The 25,503-nt window shown below is 44.7% G+C and overlaps 1 protein-coding gene across 4 annotated transcripts in view; it reads left to right on the top strand.

Annotated features, from left to right (window-relative positions):
* SHISA6 (shisa family member 6) overlaps positions 1-25,503 on the top strand; it is a 284,097-nt gene that overhangs the window by 247,989 nt on the left and 10,605 nt on the right. For 2 of the 4 annotated variants that reach the window (XM_058705523.1, XM_058705525.1), the window contains one exon: positions 24,314-24,370. The exons of the other annotated variants lie outside the window; for them this stretch is intronic. In XM_058705523.1, coding sequence (XP_058561506.1) covers positions 24,314-24,370 — 57 coding nt within the window. The remainder of the gene's footprint in view (positions 1-24,313; positions 24,371-25,503) is intronic. 4 annotated transcript variants of the gene reach the window in all.

A 25,503-nucleotide genomic window follows, 5' to 3' on the forward strand; every position in this document is an offset into this window, starting at 1 on the left:
AGTTATCCAGTTGTGGACCCAGAGCAGTAACAAACAAGACAACATTTAAACCAACTCGTTCAGCTGGAGGTTTTTATGAGGTCCGATGGAAATAGTGCGTTATGGTTTTTGTATTTCCATCCGCACCAAGAATACATGTGAAACGCCAAAGCCTGATCCTTAACTGATTAACTGTCCATAAATCCCCATGTAGTCTATTAGTTTTCTTCACGGATTTCCTCACAGAACAAAAAGATGTACTCCAGACGTCGAGATGGACTGGCCATGAGTAGTATCCCCATCCTTCGTATGAACTGTTGGTCTAAGGAAACCCAAATCTACAGTTGATCAAGTGAGAAGCCGGCTTATCCTTTGGGTAAAGCGTCCAGGAAAAGAGTAGGTATATAACATGGGGCGGGTAAAGACCTGCTCTTTTAGGAAGGTGGGATTCACTTTCCGCCTGGTCCAGGCAGGTGGGATCTCATCTGGAGGTCAAGCAGCTAGTGAGGGACGGGAGTCCATGCGGCAGAATGGTCCTTACACAGCCCTGGAAGCAGACACCTAGGTTTGTTTGTTAACTGTGTGTTTGCTGGTTATCATCATTGCTTTGTTCTTAAGGTGAAGAACTTTAAAATTAACTTTAGGGGTGCCTGGCTGGCTCAGTCGGTAGAATGGGTGACTTTTGATCTCAGGAGTCATGCATTCGAGCCCCATGTTGGGTGTGGAGATTACTTAAAAATAAAATCTTGGGGCGCCTGGGTGGCTCAGTCGGTTGAGCATCTGACTTCGGCTCAGGTCATGATCTCGTGGTTCGTGAGTTCGAGCCCCACATCGGGCTCTGTGCTGACAGCTCAGAGCCTGGAGCCTGCTTCGGATCTGTGTCTCCCTCTCTCTGGGCCCCTCCCCCTGATCTGTCTCTCCCTCTTTCAAAAATAAATAAACATTAAAAATAAATAAATAAAATCTAAAGGGGCACCGGGGTGGCTCAGTCGGTTGAGCGTTTGACTCGTGGTTCCGGCTCAGGTCACGATATCATGGTTTGTGAGTTCGAGCTCCGTCTTTGGCTCTGTGCTGAGAGTGCAGAGTCTGTTTGGAATTCTCTCCCTCTCTCTTTGCTCCTCCCCCACTCGCTCTCTCTGGCTCTCTCTCCAAATACATAAATAAGCTTAAAAAGTTTTTTAAAAATCTGAAAGAAGCAAAACAAAACTTTAAGCATCGTAAAGTCCCAAGGAATTACTTCCACGTTTTTGGGGGGTAAGTTATAATACTCCCTAAATTATTTTCAGCTACTTGATAGTATTTACCAAACCAGGCACTTACATCCGCTGTAAAAGAAAAAAAAGAAATCATTGTAAATAAATGTTATTATACAAAAATGCACAAGATCTAAGAAGGACAACAAATATTTAGTAAGGCATGTAATAAAGGATTTAAATAAATGGGACATATAGACCGTGTCCCTGAATGGGAAGATTTTCAATTACCCCCCAAATTAACCTATAAGTATAATAATGTAATTCTAAGCCAAAATCTAAATTTGTTCATCTCACACAACAGTAGCAAAAAGCCTCTGGAACCATAAATGTGTGAAACTTAATGTGCACATACACACGTGTGTGAAAATACACATGGGCGTTTGCACTATTATATCTTAAGATGTTTAAAGGCAAAATAAAAATGCCATGATTCAGACAGTGTGAGCGGTACCAGAAAGACAGAATAAACAGTGTGGAATCGCGCAGGTGGTGAATCGGGGGCGACAGGGAAGGCACTGAGACACGGATATTTGTTGGGAAGAAACACGCTGTACTTAGGTGCACAGCACGGGGACCCGGGGACCGCAGCAGGGACTTTCAGAAGCGCCCGGCTGGGGTCCAAGTCCAAAGAGATGCCCTCGGGCCACAGATCCCAGTGCCAGCAGCCCCCCGGGAGGCTGGCTTCACCCCATCTGGCTTAGCTGTCCTTTTTCTTTCCTATGCAACTGCTGCTTAATATTTTATAGGATAGATTCCCAGTCAAGGCCTTGGTTTCCCCCCAGTTAACTCCTCTACTGTCAAAACACTCGGAACTACGGAGTCATTTCTGGATGTGAGTTCATCCTGGCCGGGCAACCCTCCCTCCCTATCCTTAATCTAAACAGCCTATGCACTACACGAGGCGGCTTCCTCCACAGGCAGTTATTCGGGATAGGATTAAGATGGATTTGCATCAAAGTGAGAAAAGCTTGCCTGGACTGCATAGTTAACCACTTTAAAAGAAATGAAATTCTTATCTCATGACGTAACAATAAATTCCATGTATATGGAAGATTAAAATTGCCAAGAGGGAAACCGGAAAAGAACAGGAAAAACGCTGTTCGTGCCCCTGGGAACGGAAAGCCTCTTTTTGAGCACACCCCAGCACTAGGGCCAGAGGCCCTGCTCAGCAGTTGCTTGCTGAATTGCAAGTTAATAATTTGCCAGACAGACGAAACAGAGCAAAATACAGATGAAGTGTGACCACATGAGAATTTAGGATAGGCGCAAGTCAAGAAAAAATGAAGCGAGAAGACAAATACTTTTTTAAAATGGGAAAGATGTTAAGGGGGCTGGATGGGGGATTGATATCCTTTATGGGTGGAATTCTTAAAAACTGAATAAGAGGGCAAGAATAAGTTAATCATCCCAAAGGGGAAGAAATGAGCCCAAGAAACTATCAAACATACATCAAACGCACTTCCCCTGTCGGACATAAGGGAATTTAAATTGATTTAAAAAATGATTAATCTTGGGGCGCCTGGGTGGCTCAGTCAGTTGAGCGTCCAACTTCGGCTCAGGTCATGATCGCCTGGTTGGTGAGTTCAAGCCTCGCGTCGCGCTCTGGGCTGACAGCTCAGAGCCTGGAGCCTGCTTTGGGTTCTGTGTCTCCCTCTCTCTCTGCCCCTCCCCCATTCATGCTCTGTCTCTCTCTGTCTCAAAAATAAATAAACATTAAAAAAATTTTTTAATGATTAATCTCTCTAGTAATCAATGAAATGTAACCTTTCGATTTGGCAAAAACCACTCACTCTCCCCCGCCAAAAGAAAAGGCCCTAGGGGCGCCTGGGTGGCGCAGTCGGTTAAGCGTCCGACTTCAGCCAGGTCACGATCTCGCGGTCCGTGAGTTCGAGCCCCGCGTCCGGCTCCGGGCTGATGGCTCGGAGCCTGGAGCCTGTTTCCGATTCTGTGTCTCCCTCTCTCTCTGCCCCTCCCCCGTTCATGCTCTGTCTCTCTCTGTCCCAAAAATAAATAAAAAATGTTGAAAAAAAAAAATTTAAAAAAAAAAAAAAAAAAAAAGAAAAGGCCCTACCCAGGGGTACTCAGCACGAGGGGACATGAACACTACCACTCCATTCAGCACTGAAAGAAGTATCAATCAGCACACGATTTCCAGGAAGACATTAAACCAAAATTTTAAACACTGCATGCTCCCTCTCATGTAGGAATTCTGAGTCTAGAAATTTTCCCTGGGAAAGCAATCAAAGTCATGCACGGGAGTTCTGCCTGCAGAGATCGAAAGTACCATTTATAACACCACTGAAATGGAATCCACTTGAATACGACCAGAGGGAAATGGTTTAAAAAAGACCCCAAAACTACCAGCAACGATAAGGGTGCGTCCCTATGGCTGACCGCTGAGCCACCGTCTACAAACGTCACAGGATCCTTCGTGATTGACTTTGACAAAGAGTCACGGTATCGTATCAGTGAAAAATCATGGTGCGGCAATGTCTTGTTTTTCTGAGGGATAAAAACACATGTCTTTCTTTAGTTCGTTTTCATTTTCTAGGCTTTCGACGATCGCAGGTGTCAATTACATAGTTTTTAAATAATCCAAGGCGGTAAAGACGGGAGCCGTTTTCAGAGGGGAGACTGAGATCCTCCCGGGGACCTGGGGAGACGATTAAGTGAGTGCACAAAGGCAGTGCCCCCTTCAGGGTCCCCTGATGCCCTCTGCTTTATCACACTTGACGGGATGTCTCAGCACACCATGGTACCAGATGCTGGCATGTCTATTGTCAAGGCTAGTCATTTATTTAAGATGTTCTTTGCGGAAGTCCTTCCCTGCTCAGGAGGAAGAGAAGTGGTGTGTGAATTTCTCATCAACAAAGCAAGGATACGATTCGTAGCAAGGGAGTTCAACTCTGATGGCGGTAGACGGTTCTCGACCGAACAAGAACACCCGCTTCATGACGGAATTGGACGGGGCAAATGGCGAAGTTACTAATTGTCCTTTCTTCCCCATTGGGGATATCGGCTGATGGCTGTTCTTTTAGTGCAGTGTTCTTACGGTCAGGATTCCCAGGAGGCCAATAAAGCCTTTCCCGTTGTCTTAGGAACTGATCTGAGCAGTTGTGACCATGACAAGATCAACTGTGAAGTTTCGGTGAACAGTCGAGCAGCTCAGGTCTGGTTAATGAGGGTTAACGTGGTGGCTGTGCAGCTGAACGTGTGGGACCTGAGAGCTTGTGTGAGTGTGGATGGCAGCCTCAGGCTGTGGTTACCGTCACAGTAGAGCTCTGCCTTGTCTGCTCCCAACAAGTGCTCAAGCCAACCAGCAGCAGGAGGGAGGCTCCCAGCGAAGAAATGGAATCAAGCATTTATCACCACCTCTCCTTACATCTTCTACGTGGCCCTTTGCTCGTTAAACAGGGGGACCACCTCAGTCCGGAAGGAATCTCAGAGTTGATTCAGCTTCACTAACCTCCCACCTGCAATCCACAGTAGCCTCCTGTCTTAGTCCGCCTGCTGTAACAAACTGTCATCGACTGAGTGGCTTATAGGCAACAGAGATTTGTTTCTCGCAGTTCTGGAGGCTGGGGGTCCAAGACCAGGGACAGCATGGTTGAGGTCTGGTATGAGCCCCCTCCAAGGTGCAGAGGGCCAACTCCTCTTGTATCATCACCTGGCAGAAAGGGGGCTAGGGGCTCCCTGGGGTCTCTTTTGTAAGTCACCAATCCCATTCATGAGGGCTCCACCATCATGACCTACTTACCTTCCTAAGGTCCTTCCTCTTCACACCATCTCCCTGGGGGGTTAGGGTTCCAACAAGGGGATGTTGAGGGGACACAAATATTTAGCAACAAACACGTCTGGACGGATTTTCCTTCCTCCTTCTAGTCTTTCCCACTGATCCATCCTTAGGAAACGAGGCTTTTGTCATATCACCCTCCTATGTGGGAATCAACAGCCTTTCAGGATAAAGTCAGAGACCTTTTCATCTGTCATTAAAAACAGCCGTGACCTAACCTCATTCCACCCCCCCCCACCCCCCACCCCCGGTATCTCTGCCTTCTCTAGCTCTCACCTTCCACCTAATCTGAACCATCTGGTCTGCTAGCTCCTCCCCCACTCCTTGGCCTTGGACTTCCTTTACATGCAGGAAGTGCCCTCTTCCGATTTCCCATCCCCCCAGCCCAAAAAGGACGTCTCTTTTATAGCCTCGTTCAAGATTGACCTTCTTTATGAAGCCCTCCCTAATTATACTCTACGAAAATCTTCAAGATAATTGATGTGCCCTCTGCAGTCATACATACATGTATTTATTATTTCACTCAAAAGCATTTATTGGACACCTACTGTGCGCAACAAAGATTGTGTCAGATCTACCTTTGTATCTTCCCATGTGCCCAGCATAGTGGACTCATGTATTCATCCAACTGATGGTTATTGAGCACAAGTGCTGTCTTGCTCGACTTGGGAAATACAAAGGTGAATGGTCTATCACTTGCCATCACAAAGACCCACTGTGTTAGAAGAGACAACAAGGCATGTACCTATGTCATGATAACAAAACGTAGAAAGCAGTACATGCCTCCCCCTCCCCCCAAGAAATTACAGAGAATAAGAGAGCTCACTGGGTAGATAGATCGCTGGCAGCCGAGGGGGGTGGCAAGGTCATCTTTCAGCCTTGAAGGGTGGATAAGAACGGAGCAAATGGCCAACAGGGAGAAAGGATCAGAGTGTAAGGAAGGGAAATGGTGCAATGGACGTCAGCAGAAAGGCCAGCACGAGGCTGTGTGCCGGGACTGTTCTAAGAAGGTCATGGGCAGGAAAGCAGGCATGAGACAGCGGAGGACCCCCAGCCGGTTCACTGCTCTCTAGAGGGTCATGCCTCATTAATGGAAGCAGTGCTCTGCATGACGGTCCCCAGAAAGAGAGCACTCCCTACCTGAACTCCCCATCTCCTGGGTCCCCAGCAGTGTGGCTGGCTTCTGCTGAGCGGTATGTGCCGATGGGATGGTGGCCTTTTGGTGGATGACAGAGGGTTGCATTGGGAAGCCAGAAGATGGCCATCAATGGGGAAGGGCTGCATTACTCTGGGCTGAGTCGGAGACAGCCTTCCTAGAGGTGCATGGGGTGGGTGGAAGAAAGGGCCCTATAGATCAGGAATCGTATGAGATTTTCTCCCAAGTATTAGCCAATTGTGACCAGTTTGTAAACCCAAAGAACTGAGATCCCCCTTGGAGCTCAGTCCTGCAGAAGGGTCCATATTTGTACGTTGCAGTCAAATGGCAGTATAGTGCAGAGCTCAAGGCCACTGTGTTTGGAGTCCCCACGTGTGAATTTGAATCCAAGTTGAGCCACTTACTTGCTGTGTGATCTTGGGCCACTCGGTATCACCTATAAAATATGAATGACTGGGGAGCCTGGGTGGCTCAGTCGGTTAAGCGTCCAGCTTCAGGTCAGGTCATGATCTCACCGCTCATGAGTTCGAGCCCCACATCGGAATCTGTGCTGACAGCTCAGAGTCTGGAGCCTGCTTCGGATTCTGTGTCTCCCTGTCTCTCTACTCCTCCCCCCACTCATGCTCTGTCTCTCTCTCTCTCTCCCTCTCTCTCTCTCAAAAATAAATAAACACAAAAAAGTGATTAAAATGTGAATGACCTCGTAGGATTTCTGTGAGGTTTCAGTGACATGATGCTTGTAAATTACTTAGCACAGTAAGTGTATGACAGAACACATGGTAACTGACAGGGGAAAAGTGACTGTCCTTGCCCAGACACAGAAAAATTCCATTTATGCTGGGGGTAGCAATGCACATGGTTACTCAGGCCAGACGCCAAGTTCAGAGTGTCCTCAATTGGTATGGTAATGTAAAGAACAAATGCGAAAGTTACAAATGGACCCAGATCACACACACACACACACACACACACACACAAATTCACTTCTCAAAGAAAAATGTGATACTATGTCAGATACACTCATAGCTCATAGTAGTTACGGGATGGACATGGATCCTCTGGTAACCTACTTTATTCATTTGGGATATTTTGGGGTTTCCCAAAAGACTGCAAGCCCTCCAAATATCAATCGTCTTTCCGTTCTGCTTATTCTAACTGGAGTCGCCTTTTGCGATATTGAGCTACTGTGTGTCACCCGGGAGATGTGTTGGGTGCCCAGATCAAGCTCTATTGTAGGGCAATTGTAGGATGGGGTGCCTGTGGGTGGGGGTGAGGAGAGTCTGGAATTTGCCATAGACTTTCACCCCCCCCTTTGCTGAGGGAACCTCAAAGGTCCCACCCGACGTGCCAGCTTGGCCAAAGCCATCCCACCATTTTCCACATCCACTTCATTTTACACCTGACACTCCTACCCCATACTGCTCCCAGGGCATTCCAAGGTTGATTTTCCATGGGTATGATTTTTTTTTAATGTGTATTCATTTATTTTGGGAGGACGGGGAGGAGCAGAGAGAGAGGGAGAGAGAGGATTCCCAAGCAGGCTCCACGCTGTCAGCACAGAGCCTGACGCAGGGCTAGATCCCACGAGCCGTGAGATCATGACCTGAGCCCACATCAAGAGTCCAAGAGGAGGATGCTTAGCTGACTGAGCCACCCAGGCGCCCCTCCAGGCATTTGATTTAAATAGCTCTCAGGGATTTGCTTGGGTTCTTACTGCCAGGAGGATGATTAGTCCCCTGGAAGGAACAGAAGCGCTGGTAAATCCTCCTTTTGTGGTGATTACAATAACCCTCTAGCAGAACAAACACAGCCCTGGTGCCTTAGGGCTCACGGGAGCCCCAGCTGTCCTGAAAAAGTGGATCACAGCAGGTGGCAGGCAGCTCTCCCAGGGAAACCTCAAGTTTGTCTTTTTAAGTGAATCTGGCAGAGGACACGTTGTTTTCCTGTGTAGGCATGACAACCCAGGGCAGACTGGAAAATTAAAGTCCTTGCCAGGAGTGGGGAAACAGAGCAGACCCACTGGGGAGGCAGACTCCCAGGGGAACGACCCAGGGGACCTTGAGTCTAAGCCTCTAACGTAAGAGAAGACTGAGTCAGAGAGAAGGAGGGGGAAATGGACTGGAGCACAGAATGGAGGACCTCACAATGTCACGGGCACGAACCAGCCACCTTGGGAGGAGTCGGCCTCCTAATGCCAGGAATCACAGATTTCTTCATTCCACCAAGACTGAAAGGGTGGTGTCACAGTAGAAGGTCAACGAATCCTCAAGACGCAGTGAAAGCGTGGGCTGGATCTGAGGTGGGGAAGGAGGGGGGCCTTACTCCTCCACACACACTTACACTCAGACACATCTAAAATATTACAACCCACAAGCCTGGCTACGGGCCCAGAAAATCCGCCACTCTGGGCACGAAGAGGGTGAAGAATAAGAAACTAGAAAGTGGGACAGGCAATCAAGTATCATCACCATGGCCTCTTGCCCATTTCTTCTGCCTCGAGACTTGATTCATTTACTCATTCATTCATCCTTCAAAAACTTGTCCCCGCGCCTCCAAGGAGCCCAGCCCGGGGAGTATTTCTTCAAGGTAAACACGAAAGAAGTGTGATTGATCTCCACCTCCAGAAACGTTCCATGTATTCGTTAATAGTTGGGGAGAAGTGCCTCACAGGCAAAAGTTTTGAATCATCTCCGAAAGAGCGAAGGAAAGAGAGAGACAGAGGCAAAAAGGCAAGACTATGTGTGATTAGGCACCGAAGGCAAAGGGTGGTGGTAAATAAATGATCAGTTATCAGAAGGGCAAGGACATCCCTGTGCACTGGAGGGCCTGGGAATGACTTTATGAAGACGAAGCTGGGAGTTTTCTCTTCAAGGACTGGAAGGGTTTGAGGGGGAAGTAAGGAGGAGAGCAATCCAGGTGGAAGATGTTCCTGAGCAAAGCACTGAGGTGGCGATGGGCGTTGGGGGCGGCAGAGGGGAGCCAGTCCATACAAGGTGCTGGCATTTTGGGTGAGACAAAGGAATCCTAGACCACACGCAGCTCTGAAAATGCAGTGACATTGACAGATGATGGTCTTGATTCCGGCTGCAGAAGTATTGTCCAGGATGCTTTTGAAGCGTTGATTCCTGGAGCTGATCTCTCAGATCCCCTAAATCATAATTCAGGGGCTGGGGGAAGGTCCCAGAAGTTTTTAATGAGTTCCTCAGGTGATTGTTCAGTCCACTCGTTCAGAAATCTTTGGCCTTAGGCATCTAAGTTTTAAACCTATCGGTAATTTGTAGTATTTGCAAGCTAATGGCTAGGATGAAATTAGAATTTAAGAAAGACCAATCTGAAGGTGTCTGGGGGGCTCAGTTGGTTGGGTGTCTGGCTCTTGATTTCGGCTCAGGTCATGGTCTCATGGTTCATGAGATCAGGCCCTGCATTGGGTTCTGCACTGACAGCATGGAGCCTGCTTGGGATTCTCTCTCTCTCTCTCTCTCTCTCTCTCTCTCTCCCTGTCTCTCAAAATAAATAAACATTTTTTTAACTAAAAAAAAAGAGAGAGAGAGTAATGTGGCTGGAGTGTCCAAGAGCAGAGACTGGAGGCAGGGAGGAACTCAGGAGGTTATCATGGCAATTCCAGAATGTGGTGATGGCACCTAAGACTTGAGAATCTAGAACCAATATGCATATTACCCCTTTGTTCTGTCTCATGCTCCCCATTGATGGAGGCATCGTTTATGTCTTTGGGTATTGTCTCCCACAACCTTCCTGGGACTCACTGTGACAGAAATTGCTTGTGCTGTATGTCACCAGGGATGTGCAATACCTCATCACTCTTCCCTTTCACCCACTCCCCTTCCAGACACACACACGAGCAAACACACAGGCACCTAAGGGCATGTGCACACATACCTGCCCGCAGCTCACTGGCCCACAGAGAAGACTGGCCTATTCCCCTGTCGCTGTAAAACCAGACCACAGTGTGAGGACACTCACTGTCAGCTACGGCACCTTCACGGCTGCAGAGGTGAAGGTGAGCGTTCCGATTCTAAGACACCTGTTAACTGCTGGTGATCCACATGCTCTCAGTGGGCAGAGGTCCCCACCCTGCTTTTCTGCTTCCTTCAAGCAGCCTTGGCGCTCAAATGGAAATTGTTTCGTCACTCTATAGCTGTGTCAGTGCATTGATCGATGAGTCCTGAGCGCTAATTAATTGTTATGTTATCCAGCTCAATCCATCAGGAGGTTGGACTCTGCCAAGGCCCAGGACTCCTTGAAGGGAGAGGGGGAGGGGGAGACAGGTAATTGAGGGAGTGGAGATGCGATCCGTTGATAAGTCTGGGGAGAGACAGGACGCCAGGTCCAGCTGACTGTATGCATGTCACTGTGGAGAGGAGCTCCAGGCAAAATCTGGGGACCATTAGCCTTCCTAGTCTTTGTACATCACAACTTCTGCCTTTCTCCCTTCCTCGTCCACACCTACCTGCCCAAGCATCCCAAGACTCCATCCATTACCTAGAACACCATCTGCCCAAACTCCCATAGACCACCTTCGGAATGAACCACAGTTAGCATTTGTCAGAGTGAGATAACAAGTCTACACAGGACAGTTTTTCTGTTTGACCCTCCGCTCGACTCCCCACCCTACTCAGTCTCCTGGGTGCGCTAACCTTTGCGGATTGCTCCATGGATGATAGTTGGCTCTGGTAAATGGGGAATCCTGGAAAGAGAAAGGAATGGGATGCCTATTTCCTAGGCTACCTCGTGGTACACTCACAGGAGCCTGGCTGTAGCCCTCCACCAAAGAGCAGGGAGCCCTGTCCACACAGCTCCCTCCCCTCTTGGGTTCCAGAAGCCACTTCCTTCTTTCAACATCCAGGCCCAGTTTGAATAAAGCCACCCCACTCTCACTAGTCCCTGGGCACCACACTGTTCCTTATGGGCTCCCTACATTCTGCTCACACCTTTGAAAATAGTCCCTTTATTAAAGTCCCCCTAACGTACCCAGTTGGATGTGTGTCTGTTTCCTGTCTGCACCCTAACTGTGTTAGGAGAAAAAAAAAATTCTCCATGTCAGTTAACTTGACTTCTCATCCCCCTTTCATATGCCTGGTGAATATCCAAGAGGAAAGAAAGATACAGTATGTAGACCCCCAAGGGTTCTTTGATCCAGAGTCACTCTCCACTCTCTCCCCACCTCCAGAATTCAGAGTAAGCATTTCAGGGAAGCCAGATATACACTGAAGGCTAAGTGCAGCTAGTGTAGAGAGGAGCAGAGGCACCAGAAAATGCACAGCTCCTTGGACCCCCCCCCCCCCCGGAAAACACAAGAGACTTTGTAAATAACACACAAGCTTTCAGATAATGATGTGCCATGAAAAAACACAGCCTAAGACCTAGTCCCTTCTCTGCCACCAACTTCGTGATGTTGGGCAGGTCACTTCGCTTTGCTGGGCCTCTTTATCGCACCTGTAAAATGAAGGAGCGATCGGTCGATTTTAAACATATAAACACGGGAAACTGTTTCCTCAAATGAAATCTTAGGTAGAAGGCCAATATGGAAAACAGATGGGAACCAAGTTGCTCTGGGTGAGGCATGGTGGGTTGGGGGTAGGGGAGGGGGGAGGGGGTGAGCAGTGTTAAAACACCACCCGCTAGACTCTATTCTTAAACAGCGGCCTTGAGGTACCTCCAAAGAGTCCACAAGATTTCCTGGAGCCTGTTTCGGAAACACTGTTCTAGAGGTATACCCTTGAGTGCCTGCTTTGATGTGAACACAAGGTGGTCTTTACAGACAATCATTGTTGCCCCCTCCCTGCCCAGAGGATGTAGAGGGAGCCTTTGAGCTGGCACTTAAGGCAAGGCTGGCAAAAAGCCCCATGTGGAACCTTTCTCTTTGTTTCTGAAAATATGTCCATTTATAGCAGCAAGTAATTCCCTTTGTCTCAGGGTGAAAAAATTTTGGAGCTTATTAGGTGATCCTAGGAAGTGTCTTCTATTCCAAATGACTTTTCCCAGCCGATACTCTGTTAACATGTGCGAGTGAGTATGAAATCTGGACACAGATCTCATTCTCCCTGGATGCAAAATGTTTGGCCCAAAATGCATCGGGGATTTACTGATACCAAAAGGCTTGAAAACACCTTTAAGCTCCCCCGAGACTAAGGACCCAGCCAGACACCCTTTCTTCCTGATCTCCCCCCAGCATCTCTTTGACTGTCACTGAGATCTCCAGGCTACCTGGGAGACTCCCCCAGCCTGGTGGAGAAACAGGGAACTGGGGAGGGGACCTGGGTTAAGCTGGTCAGGGTCCAGTGAGAAGGTTAGCAAATCTGGTCCCCATAAAGTAACTGCAAAGCTGGACAAAATTGATCAAAATAGTCACTTCGGTATTCTGGACAATTCATCAAAAAGCTTGCAACATCTGAGAAGCATTTAGGCTTGAAATGTCCATCAACTGATGAATGGATAAAGAAATTGTGGTTTATATACACAATGGAATACTACTTGGCAATGAGAAAGAATGAAATATGGCCTTTGGTAGCAACGTGCATGGAACTGGAGAATGTCATGCTAAGTGAAATAAGTCACACAGAGAAAGACAGATACCATATGTTTTCGCTCTTATGTGGATCCTGAGAAATTTAACAGAAGTCCATGGGGGAGGGGAAGAAAAAAAAGAGGTTAGAGAGGGAGGGAGCCAAAACATAAGAGACTCTTAAAAACTGAGAACAAACTGAGGGTTGACGGGGGGTGGGAGGGAGGGGAGGGTGGGAGATGGGCATTGAGGAGGACACCTGTTGGGATGAGCACTGGGTGCTGTATGGAAACCAATTTGACAATAAATTTCTTATTTAAAAAAAAAAAAGAAAGCTGCTGCATTTAAGGTCGGAGTGGAGAATTGATGACATGCTTGGGGCTTCTCCTAGCCTCCCCCCAGATCAGTCAGCATAGAGGTTCTGCCCCGATGGGGCAGGCTGTCAGCATTGATAGCTGTGCTACTGTGTCAGATGACAAGCCTGCCCTCTCAGCACATACAGAGGAAAACCAATGCGATGGATGTGTCACTTCTCATCTGGGGCAATGCAAACCGGTCATGGTCAGGAAGACCCATTCAAAGTGCTAAAGACACCAGTCAGCCAAGAATTCTGTAATAGCAAAATTAACCTTCTTTTTTTTTTCAAGTTTATTTGTTTATTTTGAGAGAGACAAAGACAGTGCAAAAATAGGGGAAGGTCAGAGAGAGAGGGAGAGAGAGAGTCCAAGCAGGCTCCACCCCATCAGCACAGAGCCCAATGCGGGGCTCAAACCCACGAGGCCGCGAGATCATGACCTGAGCTGAAACCAAGAGTCAGACGCTTAACCCACTGAGCCACCCAGGTGTCCCAGCAAAATTAACCTTCGGTTTAGTAAATGTGCAATAAAGACATTCTCAGGTAAACAAAGACTGATAGCAGTCCAGACTGACAAGAAAAACTAAAGAAACTTCACAGGCTGAAAACAAAAAAATGTACGCCAGACACTAATTCAAATTCACAGGAAGAAATGAAAACACCAGAAATGATAAATACGTGATTAATTTGAGAAATTCTGTATTTTTTCTCACGTCCTCTCTAACTTTTTAAAAAGACATAAAATTTTATGCATCAATAATTTTAATGCTGATCATGGCATATGATGTATGTATATATACATAAGGAAGAATGTCAGAAACTCTCACTGTCCCTACCTATCGGCAGTTTCTTAAGCATGAGTGCTTATAAGGTTGTTGTATGCTTTTTGGTCAATTTTCAGACCACTGAATAGATAGATAGATAGATAGATGATAGATAAATGGATAGATGAATAGATACATAGATAGGTGGATAGATAGATAAATGTATGGATAGATAGATGATAGATAGATAGATAGATAGATAAATGGACAGTTGGATGAATAGATACATAGATAGAATGGATAGATAGATAAATGGATAGATGAATAGATAGATAGATAGATAGGTGGATAGATAGATAAATGTATGGATAGATAGATGATAGATAAATGGACAGATAGATGAATAGATAGATAGATAAATGGATGGATGGATAGATGATAGATAGATAGATAGATAGATATAATATATATGACAACAACAGTATAATGGAGGGAGGTTCATTGGAACAATAGTGGGGCAAAGTTTCCATATGCTACCGAAGTAAGTTAGTTCTGAAGATTGTAATAAATGAAGGTGCATATTGTAATCCCCAGAGCAATCCCTAAGAAAATAACTTTTAAAATATAGTAAAGTTGTCAAAGGAATTTAAATAGACATGCCATGTTCATGGATTGAAAGACGCAATAGAGTAAGCATAGGAGTTCTCCCAAAATAATATACAGACTTAACAAAACTCCTATCAACATCCTCACAAGAGTCTTTGTAGGTATAGCCTATATTATTATAAAATTTGTATGGGAAGGTAAAAGAACTAGACTAGTGAAGATAATTTTTAAAAGGAAAAATAAACTGGGAGGGATCAGTCTACCCCATTTCAAGAAATAGATAGCTACATTGATCAAGACCGTTGGTAGGGGCGCCTGGGTGGTTCAGTCGGTGAAGTGTCCGACTTCAGCTCAGGTCATGATCTAGAGGTTCATGAGTTCAAGCCCTGAATCGGGCTCTGTGCTGATGGCTCAGAGCCTGGAGCTTGCTTCAGATTCTGTGTCTCCCTTTTTCTCTGCCCCCCCAAACTCGCGCTCTGTCTTTTTCTCTCTCTCTCAGAAATAAACATTAAATTTTTTTTTAAAAAGACTGTATTCCTAGGGAATATAGTCAATGGTATTGTAGTAGTGTTATGTGGTGAGAGATGACAGCTACACTTACAGTGAGCACAGAACAGTATATAGTAATGTCAAATTACTATGTCGTACACCTGAAATTAATGTAACATTATGTTCAACTATGCTTCAATAAAAAAAAAAAAGACTGGGGCGCCTGGGTGGCTCAGTCGGTTGAGTGCCCGACTTCGGCTCAGGTCATGATCTCACGGTCCGTGAGTTCAAGCCCTGCGTCGGGCTCTGTGCTGACAGCTCAGAGCCTGGAGCCTGCTTCAGATTCTGTGTCTCCCTCTCTCTCTGACCCTCCCCGGTTCATGCTCTGTCTCTCTCTGTCTCAAAAATAAATAAACATTAAAAAAAAAAAAAAAGACTGTTCCCGAAAAAAATTTTTTTTAGTATTGGCAGAGAAAGGACATGTAGATCAATGGAACAGAAGAGAAACCTCAGAAATAGCTTCAAACAAATATATCTAACTGGTTTGTTGTGTTTTTTTTTTTACAAATACATAAAATCATTTTAATAGAGGAAAGAAAGCCTTTTCAAGAAATGATGCTAAAGTAACTGGACATGAGTAAGCAGAAAAGAAAGAAAAAAATAAAGAAAGAGAGACAGAAAGGAAAGAAGAAAAAGAAAACAAAAATCCTCAACTTAAACCTAAGTCTCATACTTTGTATAAAAATTATCTTAAAATGGACTACGGACTTAAATATAAGACATAAAACATCTAAGGGGAAAAAGAAGAAAATTGAAAATCTTCAGGACCTAGGGCTTGGAAAAGAGTTTTAGATTTGACACCAAAAGCACAATCTATAAAATAAAAAATTGAAGGGCACCCGGGTGGTTCAGTTGGTTGAGTATCTGACTTCAGCTCAGGTCGTGATCTTGTGGTTCATGAGTTCAAGCCCAACATCACGCTCTCTGTTGTCAGCCTGTCAGCTCAGAGCCTGCTTTAGATCCTCTGTCCCCCTCTCTGATCCTCTCCCCCGCTTGTGCTCTCCCCAAAATAAGTAAATATTTAAAAGAAAAGAAAAAAATTGATAAATTGGGCTTCATCAAAATTAAGAATTTTTTTCCGCAAAAGACTCTGTTAAAAGGATGAGAAGGCAAGCTACAGTCTGGGAGGAAATATTTAGAAACCATATATCTTACAAGTAACTATTATCTAGGCTATAAAAAGAACTCTCGACATTTAATAGGAAAAATGCAAACAATCTGATTCGGAAGTGGGCAAAAGTAATCAAGAGACATTTCACTGAAGAAGATATACAGATGAAAAATAAGTACATGAAAAGATGTTTAACATCATTAGCCATTAGGGAAATGCAAATTATAGCCACAGTGAGATATTACTACATAACTACCAGAGCTAACGAAAAATGTCTAAAATAAAAAATAATGACAACACCAAATGCTCACGAAGATGTGGAGAAACTGGATGACTCATTCATTGCTGGTGGGAATGTAAAACAGCCACTTCAGAAGACAGTTTGGCAGATTCCTTAAAAGATTAAACATATAACAATCACATAATCCAATGCTTAGGAGCAAAATCCTAAGCATTTATCCTAGAAAATGAAGACACGTTGACACACAAAAACCTGCACATGAATGTTTATAGCAGCTGTAAATCAGAATATCACAAAACTGAGAACAGTCCAGCTGTCCTTCCAAAAAATGAATAGATTGTGTTGCACTTAGATCATGGAATATTTACTACTCGGCAATAAAAAGTAATTAACTATTGATACATGCAACAACCTGGTGCATCTCCAGTGAATTATGCTTGATGAAAGAATCCAATCCAAAGAGGTTACATACTGTATGATTCCACTTGCATAACATTCTTGAAATCATAAAAGTATAGAAATGATGGACAGGCTAATGGTGGCCAGAGGTTAATGAGGGAGTGGGTGCAGGAAGGAAATGGGTGTGGCTATAAAAGGGGCACAGGAAGAATCCAACTAGCAGTGGATATGTTCTATACCTTGACTGCATTAATGTCAATATTCTGGTGATGATATAGTCTGTAGTTTTGTAAAGTGCTACCTAACTGGGGGAGCTGGCTAAAGGGTACACAAGATAACTATATTCTTTCTTTGAGTTGCACATGACCCTACAATGAAAAAAAAATTTCTTTCATCGTGGAAAATAATACAATAAAGGCAACATTCATTTTGCTTATAAATCTGCTATCGGGGCAGGGCTCCGTGGGTATAGCTTGTCTCTGCTCTGCCTGTTTCAGCTTGGGCAGCTGGAAGTCTGGGGGGCTGGGATCATCTGAAGTCTTCCTTACTCACATGTATGCCAGTTGATGTTGGTTGTTGACAGATATCTTAGCTGGAGCTGCCAGCCCTTACCTGTAGCCTTATAGCCTCTGCAGGTGGCCTGGACTTCCTTACAGCATGGCGGCTGGGATCCAAGGTTGAGTGTGCTTCAAGAGAGCCAGCTGAAAGCCATATGAACGTCTGCAACCTAGCAAATGTGGAAGTTATACAGTATTCTTTCTGTTGGCAAAATGTTCACCGAGGCAGTCAAAAGTCCCTCCAGTTTCAAGAAGATGGAGAAGATATTCCCTGTAATGTTTTGGGAGAGCATGCGGGACTAGAACTATAAGTATGGTTGTTTTTGTAAACTATAATGTGCCACAGTCTCTAAAGGCTGACTCCCTTCCAAATCTACAAGACTGCCTGTAGTGACATAGTTTACATGCCATGGGCCCAACCATGCAGAGAGACCAAACCTCTCTTATAATGATTCCTAATTTCTGGAAAAGGAGCTCTACTGGGCCCAGGCTGAGTCAGGTATTCACACCCGGTCAAATCAACCATGACCTAGAGTCTGGGCTGAGTGAAGGAGAGTAGGATCATGTCACATACAACTAGAGCCAGGTGGGGGGGGGGGTGGAGCACAATAGAAGGGAGCACAGCTTTCTGAGTGGGAAGACTTGCTTCTAGCGATCGAGGCAACCCAGAAAAGGCCAGAGCACAGAAGGTAGATTTTCTTTTTTAAAAACCATGCTCTCTGTCAAGAGACAGAGCATAAAACAACATGACACAGAAAGGTTAGATGTAAAAGGATAGGCAAAGTTTATCAGGCAAATGCAAACAAAAGGAAAGCTGGGTTGGCAATATAAATACCAGATCAAGAGGACTTAAAGACAAAAAAAAAAGCATTAAATAGGACAGAAGGGGTTATTTGGTGTTGATAAAGAGGACGGCTGCAAAGAAGACATGAGCACCCTGTCTTTTTCTGCTGAATAATGTGGCTACGAAATACAGAAAGCCAATTCTATAACAAATACCAAGAGAAAATGACAGGAACAAATTAGTGGGAGACCTTAATACACGTCCCTCAGTCCTTGACAGAATAAATAGGCAGTGAAGGAACTTGGATAGGACAGAACTGAATAATGTATTTCATGGGTCTGATTTAATAGATCTATGTCAATTTTGTACTCTCCAAAAAGAAAATATACCTCTTCTCTAAGTACTCATGAAACATTTATCAAAATCAATCCTGTAGTAGCCCACAAAGGAAATCTCAATAAATTCCCCAAAGCAGAAAGTGTACAGGCCATGTTCTCTGACCACAATACAGTAAGACAGAAAATTAACAGCCAAAGCGCAAACCAACACACCTGAACACTTTGAAATGTAACAACTCTACTAAACCCTACTCTACTAAAGAATTCTTGGGGCGCCTGGGTGGCTCAGTCGGTTAAGCGTCCAACTTCGGCTCAGGTCATGATCTCCTGGTTGTGGGCTCGAGCCCCGCGTTAGGCTCTATGCAGCTCAGAGCCTGGTGCCTGCTTCGGATTCTGTGTCTCCCTCTCTCTCTGCCCTTCCCCCATTCACACTCTGTCTCTCTCTCCTTCAAAAAATAAATAAACAGGGGCGCCTGGGTGGCTCAGTTGGTCAAGCGTCCGACTTCGGCTCAGGTCACGATCTCACGGTCCGTGGGTTCGAGCCCCTTGTCGGGCTCTGGGCTGATGGCTCAGAGCCTGGAGCCTGCTTCCGATTCTGTGTCTCCGCTCTCTCTGCCCCTCCCCCGTTCATGCTCTGTCTCTCTCTGTCTCAAAAATAAATTAAAAAAAAAAAAACGTTAAAAAAATAAAAATAAATAAATAAACATTAAAAAAAAGAATTCTTGGGTCAGAGGGAAAACCAGGGTTGCAATTACGGATCATTTAGGATGTTGCAACCGTAAGAACACTGTGTACTGACACTCACAAGAAGGTGCCAGAGACTAAATCGGTGCGAAAGACCTCAGATTATTAGCAGAAAAGAGGAAACGTAAATGGACTAAAGATTTGAGCCCAGAAATGAGAAAGCAAAAGCAAAACCAAACCAAACCAAAGAAAATTAGGAGGCAGAGATGAACAAATCCAAAAGCATAAAATAATGATTTGAAGATAAAAAAAAAAAGAATTGATATGTATAAGGGGTAGTTATTGGAAAGAGAAGAAGAAGAAGAAGAAGAAGAAGAAGAAGAAGAAATGGCTGATCTAGAAAACATTAGCACAGAAAATTAAGAGTAAGAAGAGGGTTGGGATTTCATATATAGATGGGTGATTTTTTTTTGAGGAATGGTATAGTGTTAAGCTAATAGAGTTAAAAATGTCTAATGGGTATGTTTAAGAAAAATAGGAATGACAAGTTAAATTTAGAGTTAGAAAACTGAACTAATACGTAAGGAAAATGTTGCTGACTGTGAGAAGCAGCGTGCATAATGGTTAACATGCCAACTCACCTGGGCATGTTACATCCCAGACTTCACCTGCTAAGCCAATTATTCAACCTCTCCAAACCTCAGTTTCCCTAATTCTAAGCTGGTGATTATAACAACGTCCATCTACCAAATTTGTTGTTGTGCAGTCAACGACATGGTGAGTCAACCGCGTACTATGGTCGTAACAGAAAAGCTCCCCAAAGACACTGGAAATTTCTACTACTGCATTCCTTCAAACTTCCTAAGAAGAGGTAGATCATGTGCTATATTAATAGTTTCAGGGCACACAGAAAAGTGAGATGCTATTCATCCAGCTTTTACAAAATCATTTATCTTGATGAACACACTTGATATATTAGCACAAAAGAAGATAGACTCTCTTTGTGAATATATAGGAATTGAATAAAATATATGCCAGTGGAATCCAGTGTTGTAATGGAAGAATACCGCCAAAATCAAATAAGGAAATTCCCAGGAAGAGACAAATGGCTCTGTATGAGGAAATCTATCAGTCCACTTTATCACGTGGCCAGGCAGTTGGCAGTATGTTGACCTAGAAAAACTGCTTTTTATTATTCGCCTAAGGAAATAAGACATGATTGAAGACCAGTGTTCGAGGTTGCTTGCTGGAACGTTATTGAACTTTTAAACAATCTAAATATACAATAACAGGGGAATGCTTAACCATACCTGTTAAATGAACATATTAAACAAACTGTAGACATACATATACTGTATTCTATAGAATTACTATTGTGAAACCATATGAAATCTTTTGAGGAATATTTCAAAACATGAAAATATATTCAAGGGGCACCTGGCTGGCTCAGTTGGTGGAGCCTACGACTTTTGATCTCGGGGTTGGGAATTCGAGCACCATGTTGTGTGTAGAGATTACTTAAACACAAAACCTGAAGGGGTGGTTGGGTGGCTTAGTTGGTTAAGCATCCAACTTCAGCTCAGGTCATGATCTCATGGTTTGTGAGTTCAAGCCCTGCGTCAGGCTCTGTGCTGACAGTTTGGAGCCCTGATTCAGATTCTGTGTCTCCCTGTCTCTCCGCCCCTCCCCTGTTCGCGTTCTGTCTCTCTCTCAAAAATAAATAAACATTAAAAAATAAAATAAAATAAAGTAAAAAAATCTTAAAAAAAAGAAAATATATTCAAGCATGTTGTCCATTAAGTATCAAGGAAACAGATTAAAAGTAGTGTGTTTAGCAAGCTAACGTATGTGGAAACTATCCATATTTATCTGTTTGTGTCTAAGTACATATGCATATGAGCAGTTAGGTTTCTTCCTTTTCTTTGCTACTATAAAGATGCCACAATGAATAACCTCACACATTTGTTGTTTTGCACAAATGTGAGGATCAAATCATTGTATTTGTCTCCATTTTAAGAGTTGAAATCCTATTCTCCCCAAAATGAAAAATGCACAAGGTAATTCATTATAATATTTGTGTGTGTGTGTGTGTGTGTGTGTGTGTGTGTAAACACACACATAGTAATTTAAAGGGGGCAGAGAAACAAAAGGAAATATAACAAAGTGTCATGATGGTTACTTTAAGACAGTTTTAATTTTCGTCTTCATACTTTATTTTTTTATTTATTTTTTTTTTAAATTTTTTTCAACATTTTTTATTTATTTTTGGGACAGAGAGAGACAGAGCATGAACAGGGGAGGGGCAGAGAGAGAGGGAGACACAGAATCGGAAACAGGCTCCAGGCTCCGAGCCATCAGCCCAGAGCCTGATGCGGGGCTCGAACTCACGGACCGCGAGATCGTGACCTGGCTGAAGTCGGACGCTTAACCGACTGCGCCACCCAGGCGCCCCGTCGTCTTCATACTTTAAATGTCTTTTCTTGATGCCAATGTAGGAAAAAATTGAATGTCAGCAAAACATTTGAAGTGAGATTCAAACAAAAGGAAACACGTTGATCTTGTAAACAAAATATCTAAATTCAAGACATTTATCCTGCTTGCAAACTCATCTGTACAGAAACACAGGGACTGCTTCGAATGAGATATTTAAGGAGTTTTTGACAGAGTCTGGAAATTGGTAGGCCAATAATATATATTCCAATCAAAATCATTATGAAGATTAGTATTTTAAGAATATATGCGACCATCTTTATGGGGCGCCTGGGTGGCTCAGTCGGTTGAGCGTCTGACTTCGGCTCAGGTCACGATCTCGCGGTCCGTGAGTTCGAGCCCCGCGTCGGGCTCTGGGCTGACGGCTCAGAGCCCGGAGCCTGTTTCAGATTCTGTGTCTCCCTCTCTCTCTGCCCCTCCCCCGTTCATGCTCTGTCTCTCTCTGTCCCAAAAATAAATAAACGTTAAAAAAAAAAAAAAAGAATATATGCGACCATCTTTTTTTTTTTAAATTTTTTTTTTCAACGTTTATTTATTTTTGGGACAGAGAGACAGAGCATGAACGGGGGAGGGACAGAGAGAGAGGGAGACACAGAATCGGAAACAGGCTCCAGGCTCCGAGCCATCAGCCCAGAGCCTGACGCGGGGCTCGAACTCACGGACCGCGAGATCGTGACCTGGCTGAAGTCGGACGCTTAACCGACTGCGCCACCCAGGCGCCCCTATATGCGACCATCTTTAGCACAGAGTGCAGAGCACAATTGGCGACCAGGAATTGTTAACTGAACCTGAATCGATCCCCCTTTCCTCAGTGCTACCTAAGCTCTGAGATGTAAGATGAAGAGTGTGTCTCTGTAACTGCCACTGTCCACCATTCTACCTGGGTTCTTCCATTTTTTTTGTAGCTGTCTCTTTGAGGTTGCCATACTGCCCAAAAGCAAATATACCAAAAAAACCCCAAAAAACCCATAAAGCAATGAAACTTTTTTTTCTGCTTGCCTCTGGAGGACAAGCAAAAAAAAAGAAAAAAAAAATCTATCCATTATCTCCCTTCCTGGATTCTCTCCTCTTGCTTAAATCCACATCCAGTGCAAAATTGATTCAACCTTTTGCAAATGTTTTCTTTCCCCTGGATATAACTTAATATTCTGTCTTGGGAGGGAAGAATATCTTTATGTGAGAAAGTCTGGCTTGTTGCCCAAACTCACACCCCCACTGGATAGTTGTCCATGACTATTTAAAGAGTCTGGACTGAACCAAAGGAAAAATGTCATGATTCCATTCATATGGGAAATTTTGTCTAGAAGGAGTCCCCAGGATGATTTGTCTTGGAAATGGCCAGAGACTAGAGCTAAGAGAAATCTGGACAAAAAGATATATTATAGGCCTGGATTCACGGGGTGACTGTAAGAACAGGATTTGGGGAACTCACCGGTTATGGAGGATGAAGGGAGGGAAATGGTGGACCATGACTGGAGCTTTACATTCAAGCCCATGAAACATTAGTGTCACGGACAGACAGAAGCTTGACCATGGGAGGATAAAGCAATGAGATGATGAGCTAACTTTGGGACATCATGGTTTGGGCTAAGGGCAGGAATTTCAAGGCCATGTCCACAAGCAATTTAAAATCGAACCCTCCACACCAGACAGACCTCGAATGAGAGGTGTAAATTTGAGAACTATCAGTCTGGGTAAGAAGGTAGAGCCTTCATGAAACACTAGTATGTTGAGAATACAAGAGGAAAAGCTATCTGGTGAGAATGCTTTATAGTGAGCAACCAAAGACTACGGCCAACAGTAGAAAACATGGCTCCAATAGCAAGATAGAAGGAAACAGACACAGAGCTTCTAGCCCCAAGACGATGGCGTGGCTGTAATCCATGGTTTAGATAAACTAGACCAAAGGCTATGTGCCCCCTTTACCCCTTGCTTTAGTTAAAATTAGATGCAAAAATACAATGTTGAGTTGAAGCAATAACACAGGGATGAAGTGTGTTTTCATGGCAAAACCACACTGTCATTGGGTCTAAGAAGATCTTAGATTGCCTTGAACTCTGTGCTTTGGCAACTGTGACTCCATTAACTTTGTGACTTGTTCAATCGATGTGGACTTTTGAAATGTTGGGCTGTGTCATTTCTAGGCAGGACAGAGCCTAGAACGCGGGGTTCCTGATCCCAAGCTGACGGTTCCCGTCAGCTTGCCCCATCTCAGGATGCACCCAGGCACCTGTGTATAAAGACTCAAGACAAATCAAAGCCCCATAAAGGTGCAACCACCTTAAGTTAGGGCATCCCCTTCCTGGCTAACGATGCCCTACAATCCTCCTCCCCCCAAAAAGGTCTACTTCCCCTGGCCAGTCCCCCACCCCATATATGTATACTTGTCAAGTGCCCCTTAGTCTCTATCCTTCTCTTCCACCCACCTCCACCCCAACAAACCTCTGTTGTGGTCAGCCAGATCCACAGATGTGGGCGGGTCTCCATGGTGACAGAGGAAGCCCTGATGCAGGAGGAGAGGGACACAAACAGCAGAGGAAGGCTCTTTGCACCTAATACACTGCCTTCTGCCCTTCATATTTCCAGGGCATAAGAGGGCCCAGGCCTGTAAGGGGGGCTTCCTTTGGCTCAGAGAAGCACATTAGACGTCAAGAGAGGCGCCGCTATGTGGAAGAGACAATGGAATGCCTGAACTCTTCTTTAAAAATCTCTTTTCTATGATTTCCAGGTGATCGCCAGTATAACCATCCGATTTTAAGCAGTGCTACCCAGACCCCTACACATGGTGAGAGATGGCTATGAGCATTCCGTGTTCCGTCCCCATCCCCAGGGGCTCCATCTTGACTCCTGATTCCCGTCAGGCATCAGACATATGGTCATGACTCACTGGAGCTCAGGAGGTGTAAGGAGCCCACAGTGGCTCAGTCCCACTCTTAGACCATTGTCTCCCAGCGTTCTGTCTCGGAAACCAGAGTGATCTTCTGCCACGGAAGGGAAGGAGGGAGACCCTTTCCTAACCCATTCTCGTGTGCACGCTAGATCACTTCTTGGAGTCATAAATTCCATATGTCCAGAGCAAAGAGCGAGCACGCTCATTTGCCCAAGTCTACATGTGGTACCATTGACTAATGACGTGCGACTTGGCATAAACTCTATCAGTCCTCCCCAAACCACTTAAGATTTGATGACACACTCAAAACCAACCCAGGTGATCCGAGCGTTAGCCTCCTGACAGGGGAAGAAGGTGAAGGTTGGAGAGCACAGGAGGGTGGGCATAGCGCCAGAGGTTTACAAAACCCACGTGCCCTTCTTATAACATCCTCCTGATCACAACTTAACACCTAGCACTGCAGAGTAAAACTATTTTTGGTACCCGCTCCAAACTTGGTAGAACATAAGACAGCCATGGAGATTATGAACCATCAGTCGCTTTGCTGCCTTTGCTCTGAAGGAGTGAAAACATCATTAAAGTTTAGTGAGAGAGAAACTCAAAACAGAGATAAATTATGTGGCTCGCTTGGCAGAGAGACTGACAACCCTCTTGTGAGACTGTGCTCTGCTTCTGCATTGAGGTGTTGAGCATTATAATTAGGAAGACAGAAGTGGACTATTTTGATGTCCCCCTCTAGTGCTGGGCTCCTAGTGGAACTATGTGATGAAAGCTAGTTTAATAAGATGTTTAAGGTTGCAGGGACCAGGGGAAACCAGAACTGAAAGAAACTGGAGAGATCAGTGAGGAAGCGGCAGCTACCAGTGGTGATGTGGACAGTGGGAAAAGAAAGAAGGGCTCGGATATAAAATATTTTGGAGAAAGGACCGAGAAAACTTAGTGACGGGGCGAGTATGGTTGACGAGAGTCAACAGTGAGTAAAATGGTGAGCCGTGATCATTGAGAAGGATGGGGGTTCTTAGAAAGGC

This window comes from Neofelis nebulosa, chromosome 16, assembly GCF_028018385.1.
Source record: "Neofelis nebulosa isolate mNeoNeb1 chromosome 16, mNeoNeb1.pri, whole genome shotgun sequence".
NCBI lineage: Eukaryota > Metazoa > Chordata > Mammalia > Carnivora > Felidae > Neofelis > Neofelis nebulosa.